The sequence below is a fragment of the Vulpes vulpes genome, chromosome 1 (genome assembly GCF_048418805.1).
Source record: "Vulpes vulpes isolate BD-2025 chromosome 1, VulVul3, whole genome shotgun sequence".
In the NCBI taxonomy this organism is placed as follows: Eukaryota; Metazoa; Chordata; class Mammalia; order Carnivora; family Canidae; genus Vulpes; species Vulpes vulpes.
In genome coordinates this window covers 53,327,394-53,334,131 of record NC_132780.1, presented here as the reverse complement: position 1 = coordinate 53,334,131, position 6,738 = coordinate 53,327,394, and the positions used below count along the sequence as shown (strand labels likewise).

Genomic DNA, 6,738 nt, shown 5'->3' with positions numbered 1-6,738 from the left:
CCTCCCGGGGCTCCTTCCCCACCAGGCCTCTCGCTGCTCTTCACTGCTGCCTGGTTCTCCAGCGGGTTAATCCCCCGTAGGACACACATCCCGGAGGAAGATCGCTGGGTCGAGGGGAGAGACATTTTAACGATTAAAAACATTGCCCCAGTGCCTGCGTGGGGGTCATATCGCTGGGCCCTCCGGCTGGCAGCCTGGGATAGCACCTCCTCCCCAGTAGCCTTGGAACCACGATGCTGTTCGACTTTTTGATTGTTGCCAAACAATCATGGAAAAATGATGTTGGTTACCATCGTCCAGTTTTAATTCACAGACGTAACATGATATTTCGAGTCCCGCAAAAGAGGTTTTTTGTTGTTCTGTTGTTGTTGTTTTCTAAATGCAACCTGTGTCTTCGCCACCCAGTCTTCAGGTCACAAAATCAGTGCCCAGGTGGAGGTGGGTGAAGAGCCCTCCAGGAGTGACCTCGGATAAGGGAATAGTCGTGGGGGGAGGTGCCCTTGATCGTAGGCCGGGAGGAGGGTGTGGGGCGAGATGTCAAGCCCTGGGTCCGCCACTGATCCATCACTGCTCTGAGCCTGTCATTGAGTCAGAGGATGTCAGTGGCCTCATTGGTAGACGTGTCTGGGAGAAGAATGACTGCAAAGAAGGGAAGCAAATTTTGGGTGGGTTTATTTTTTAAGTTTTTATTTAAATTCTGGTTAGATAACATACAGTTTAATATTAGTTTCCAGCACATACTACGGGGTGGACACTTTCCTGTGCCCCCGGGCCCACCGGCAGTGCCTGCCTTTGTCCCCGTCTCACCCACCCCACACTGGCCTCCCCCGGCAGCTGGCATTTCATTCTCCATAGTTAAAAAAAAAAAAAAATTAAGAGTTAAAAACAGGGCGGCCCCAGTGGCCCAGTGGTTTTGCACTGCCTTTAGCCTGTGGTGTGACCCTGGGGTCCTGGGATCGAGTCCTGAGTGGGGCTCCCTGCAGGGAGCCTGCTTCTCCCTCTGCCTGCGTCTCTGCCTCTCTCTCTCTATGTCTCTCATGAATAAATGAATAAAATATTAAAAAAGAAAAGAAAACCAAGGTTTAGTGATGATCTGTTGGAACGAAATAGACTCCGAAGCCCATTTCAGTTCCAATGCAGGGAGATGTTCAGATGAATTCCTGTGATACCAAATTCTGCTCATAATGAGGCCAAGGCAGTTTTGAAGTTAAAAGGGCGCGCTGGCATTGATAAACACTTGACTTCAAAACCTATGGCTGGATACAGATGAAATTTATTTTATTTTACGGATCACGTACATTGTATGACCACGATTTCAGTTAAATTTAAATTCCAAGACAGTTTGCTCAAAATTACATGTTAGATTTCTGGCTATTGATAGTTATTAAATAATCATTCCCTGATTGCCAACTATTTAACTAATAATCTACAAGGGACTCATTTCTGAAACATTTAGCTGAATATAGAGCATAATCCTATTTTATTTGAAGCCTTCTTTACTAATTGGTATAGATTTGTATAGAATAAGTTTGGAGAGACTATACACTAAAAAGCATATAGCCTTCCAAACCCATCCTATCTGGGTTATAGAATTACAAGTAATTCTATTTTTTGCTTATATGCATTTCTATAATATTTCTACAATGAATATTTATTATCTTGGAAAATAATTTTCCAAAAATCGAGAAAAAATACTTTTGAGGTTAAAAATGGAGCCGGGGGAGAGTTTTATTATTAAAACTTGAGTCAAAGAAGCTTTCATATCTAGTCAATGCTCTTATACCAATCAAAGGCATTTTAGATGAAGTAGTGTAACAATTGCTAAGTGCTTTTTCCCTTTATTAGGGAGCTAGCTGAACACTTTCCGCAGTATCACTCTGTCCTTGTTTTGCATTTTTTATTTGAACACAAAATAGAAGAAATCATAGAGCTTGAAGGTGAAAAAGCCTCTCTGTATGCCTATTTGGTATGTAAACATAATTTTTCAGCCACTTTGTTTTATGCCTCTCATGATTTCTGACAGATATAATAGGTCTTAGTTCCATTTTCTATTCTATTATAATGGTTATTTTCACAGGACACTGTTCACAGTATCTTTTTAACTGGTCTCTGGGCAATCCATATGACATACAGCCAGATTAATATATTCCTAAAACACCACTTACATTATGTAACTTTCCTGCCCAAAAATCTTCAATAGTTTGTTATTTATAGTTATGATTTTCAAGTTTTTAAACAGGAGGATACTTTTTCCTCCCAAAGGAAAACTTATGTGGAACTCCCATGTAAAAAACAAAAAAAAAACAAAAAAAACAGATAAAGCTTGTATTTTATGAGAACTTGTGACAAAGTCAATCAAAAAAACTACGCGGCTACTTTGATGCACACACAAGGAAAGAGAACGGAGTGTTACAGTTGGCACAGGAAGTCTTTGGCTCTCGAGATATTCCTGTATCTTGTTTTGGTTTTGTAGATCTGAGAAAAATCTCAATTTATAAAAAGACTTTTTAATAGCTGGGTTTACAATCACCATGAGTCACAAATTACATCACGCGTCTACAGCGCGGTTTGCATCGAAAGCGACGTGTGGCTGGAAGTCACCGGGTTGGAGGTGAGAGGTGGCACGTCGGAGTGTGGGGGCTGTTCCCCTTCTCTGGCCCCTTGTTTCTTGCAATGACAGTACCGGAAGTTCAGAAAACATATTTTTAAAAATGTTGAAGATGAAGTTTGCTGTGAAAAGCGTCTTCTTGCTTCCCAGGAGGACTTCCATCGGATGAGAGTCGGCTGGTTCTTTGCAGATGGAGCTGGGCATTCTTCGCTGGCTCGGCCCCTGCGTGCGCGTGGGCACCTTCCCTCTCCCCCACAACAGGCGGGGGGCCTGCCCTGGAACCCTGGAAGCTGGGCCCGGGGCGGCTTGCCTCCTCGCCTATACCTGCACGCGTCTGCGACACAGGACCCCTGCTCCTCGTGCCAGCACCATGCAGGTCTCCGACGGGCCTTGGAGGCACCTTTCTTCCATCTCCTATGTCAAGGCCGCCGTCTCACGGGGCCCACTTGGCCTCTGCATTAACCCAGTGGGTCTTTGTCCCCTGATCCGGTGTCAGGACGACAGGAGAGGCCCCCTGATCGCTCCCTAGCCTCACGTCCCTTTGTCGTTGTGTCACTTTTATACTTTGCCCGCCCATCATGGTCAGCCACAGAGGCGGGTCACTCCCCGTGTGACGCGCCATTCACTCCTACTCTGTGGCCCCCGTGCTCCTTAGGATTTATTCCACACGCATAAGTGACGGGGGTGCCCTCAGATCGCTTTCACTCCTTAGAATTATTTTTGCTCTTGGTCACAGCATGCCACCTTTTCTTACACTTGCAACACACTAATTGCTTTTTTGTGCTTATTGGTCAGGATGGGGTCCCTACTCATTGAAAACATTTTGCTTTTTTTTTAAGATTTTTTTTTATTCATTTATTTGAGAGAGAGAGAACTAGCGGGGTGAGGGGCAGAGGGAGAAGCAGACCCCCCTGCCGAGCAGGGAGCCCGATGAGGGGCTCCATCCCGGGAGGATCATGACCAGAGCCGAAGGCAGATGCTTCACCTACTGGGCCACCCAGATGTCCCAGAACTGCAAACACTTTAAAACTAGACATGCAGGGCACCTGGTGGCAGTTGGTTAGGTGTCTGACTCTTGATTGTGGCTCAAGTCATGATTTCAGGGTCCTGAGATCCAGCCCCCTGCAGGCTCTGAGCTCAAAGCAGAATCTGCTTGTTCCTCTCCCTCTACTTGTCTCTCTCTCTCTCTAATAAATAAATAAAAATAAAAAAAAAAAAACCAAGTGTGCATTCAACAAACACACAGTAAAGTCACGAGAACAGTAGTCAAGACGACGGCGAAGGCCCCACTGTTGACACCACCTGCTGGCAAAGCTGAGCGTCCTGCTCTCAGAGGAACTCTGGGAGCCCCTGCGCCGAGAAGGGCAGGTTGCAAGTTAAATTTTCCTGAGGGGTTTCTGTGCTTAAAAAGGATAATTTAAGTTCCTTTCGGCCGGAAACTCCATCTTCCAGTAATTCGCCAAAATGACCAACACAAAGGGAAAGAGGAGAGGTACCCGCTATATGTTCTCTAGGCCTTTTAGAAAACATGGAGTTGTTCCTTTAGCCACATACATGCGAATCTATAAGAAAGGTGATATTGTGGACATCAAGGGAATGGGCACTGTTCAAAAAGGAATGCCCCACAAATGTTACCATGGCAAAACTGGAAGGGTCTACAATGTTACTCAGCATGCTGTTGGCATTGTTGTAAACAAACAAGTTAAGGACAAGATTCTTGCCAAGAGAATTAATGTCCGCATTGAGCATATTAAACACTCAAAGAGCCGAGATAGCTTCCTGAAGCGTGTGAAGGAAAATGATCAGAAAAAGAAGGAAGCCAAAGAGAAAGGTACTTGGGTCCAACTGAAGCGCCAGCCTGCCCCACCCAGAGAAGCACACTTTGTGAGAACCAATGGAAAGGAGCCTGAACTGCTGGAACCCATTCCCTATGAATTCATGGCATGATAACTGTAAAGAAAATAAAAGACCTCAGGATTGTAAAAAAAAAAAAAAAAAAAAAAGGATAATTTAAAAAAGCAACTCAGGGATCCCTGGGTGGCTCAGGGGTTTGGCGCCTGCCTTTGGCCCAGGGTGCGATCCTGGAGTCCCAGGATCTAGTCCCACGTCGGGCTCCTGGCATGGAGCCTGCTTTTCTCTCCTCCTGTGTCTCTGCCTCTCTCTCTCTCTCTCTCTCTCTCTCTATGTCTATTATAAATAAATAAATAAAAAATCTTAAAAAATAAAATAAAATAAAATAAAATAAAATAAAATAAAATAAAATAAAATAAAATAAAAAAGCAACTCAAGGGGCACCTGGGGGGGGGGGGGGGCTCAGGGGTTGGGCGTCTGCCTTCGGCCCAGGGTGTGACCCTGGGGTCCCGGGAATCGAGTCCTGCGTCGGGCTCCCCCTGCTTCTCCCTCTGCCCCTCTCTCTGGGTCTCTCATGAATAAATACACACAATCTTTAAAAACCCAAGCCTTTGCCTGTCTTCTATATGGTGGCCAGGTACCGGGTATGCTTAGAGGCCACGTGAAACAGGCAGACTGTGCGTGGCCAAACACTTACCGGGGCCGTAGTTCTAACATCCAACGTGTAAGGGGCGCGGGGGCAGCGCGGGGGTCCCGCCACCCAGTTGCTGGCAGCTCAGGCTGTGATCTCGGGGCCCAGGGACCCAGCTAGCCTCGGGCTCTGCGCTCAGCGCAGCCCCCCGCACCCCATCTCCCCCATCCCCCTGAGCTTCCTGCTCATGCACTGTTGCTCCCTCTAGAATAAATAAATAAATCCTTTAAAAAAAAATCTGATGTGTAAAATTTGAGGTCAGTGCCAGTGGGTTTGGAGCTAACGGCATCCTGTAAGAGGCAGGCGACGGAGGGGACAACGGTCAGGCCCGTGTGTGGCTTATCCATACACCAGGTGGTGTGTTATGTCACAGACACGTGATGCCGTCATGTGGCTAGGCCACACTGCGGTCCTCTCAGGGGCCTGCATTTTGTTTGTCCAACCAGAGTCCACGTCTTTTCAGCTCACGGCAGCTACCTTGAATGCTTTGTATTCTGTGCAGCATCTAACTCAACGCTTTGTAAACAGTTGCTAGGTAATAAATATTTCTTAAATGATGCAGATTTACAGATATTTCTGTTGCAACATAGTCGCCACCCTGATTGGAGGCTCCAAAGAAAGGGGTCTGTTGGATCGCAGATGCAGATGTGAGAGAGCACAGTCCGCAATGGTCAGAGAGGGGCTGTGGACTGCAGCTCGAGCTGTTGTTCGGGCCACATTCTTTGCAAATCTACGTTTATTTTCTGACAGTGACACTTTGAAGGATATGATTAAAATGCCCCGATAAGCCAAATGATTTTTCTCGTTACCATTTGAAGTCCTGGCTGTGCCTGGCAAGCTCCGCGCAGGTGTGACGCCTTGGCTGGCTCAGCCCGTAGAGCGTAGGACTGTTGATCTCGGGGTTATGGGCTTGGGTCCTACGTTGCATGTAGAGGTCACTTAAAAAAAGGAAAAAGAGGGAAAAGAGGGATGCCTGGGTGGTTCAGGGGTTGAGCACATGCCCCAGCTCAGGGCATGACCCGGGGTCCTGGGATCGAGTCCCACGTTGGGCTCCCTGCATGGAGCCTGCTTCTCCCTCTGCCTGTGTCTCTGCCTCTCTCTCTCTCTCTCTTTCTGTCTTTCATGAATAAATAAATAAAATCTTAAAAAATGAAAATATGCTATTTAAAAAAATAATAAAGAAAAAGAATATCTTAAAAAAAATGTGCTATCCTGGACCTTGGCTGGTGTGCTTTCTATTAGATAATAGATTTTAGGGGCAACTGGGTGGTTCAGTTGGTCAAACGTGTCTGCCTTTGACTCGGGTCACTATCCCGGGGTTCTGGGATGGAGCCCCGCATCGGGCTCCCTGCTTCTCCCTCTCCCTCTGCCACTCCCCCTGCTTGTACTCTTTCTCTGTGTCAAATAAATAAAGGTTTTTCTTTTTTTTAATATAATGGATTTTAATCCCCAGAGATGCAGATGCATCAATTTTGGTAACTAGCCACGTGCCGCCCAATCTCACATCTATTTGATCCCCGTGGGTCCAAAAAAAATGAAATGCGTGGCATTTATTGAACTACTGATACGGACAAAAAACTGCATTAGG

At 46.3% G+C, this 6,738-nt stretch overlaps 1 protein-coding gene across 1 annotated transcript; it reads left to right on the top strand.

The window, feature by feature from the left end:
• Positions 1-4,047: 4,047 nt before the first annotated feature.
• LOC140595489 (large ribosomal subunit protein eL21-like) lies at positions 4,048-4,597 on the top strand. Its single transcript, XM_072737641.1, has one exon. The coding sequence runs from the start codon at positions 4,073-4,075 to the stop codon at positions 4,553-4,555; it is 483 nt and encodes a 160-aa protein (XP_072593742.1). The 5' UTR covers positions 4,048-4,072; the 3' UTR covers positions 4,556-4,597.
• The last annotated feature ends 2,141 nt before the right edge of the window (positions 4,598-6,738 follow it).

Coding starts and splice junctions, on each gene's coding strand:
- LOC140595489 (XM_072737641.1), top strand. CDS start 4,073: ATGACCAACACAAAGGGAAAGAGGAGAGGTACCCGCTATATGTTCTCT.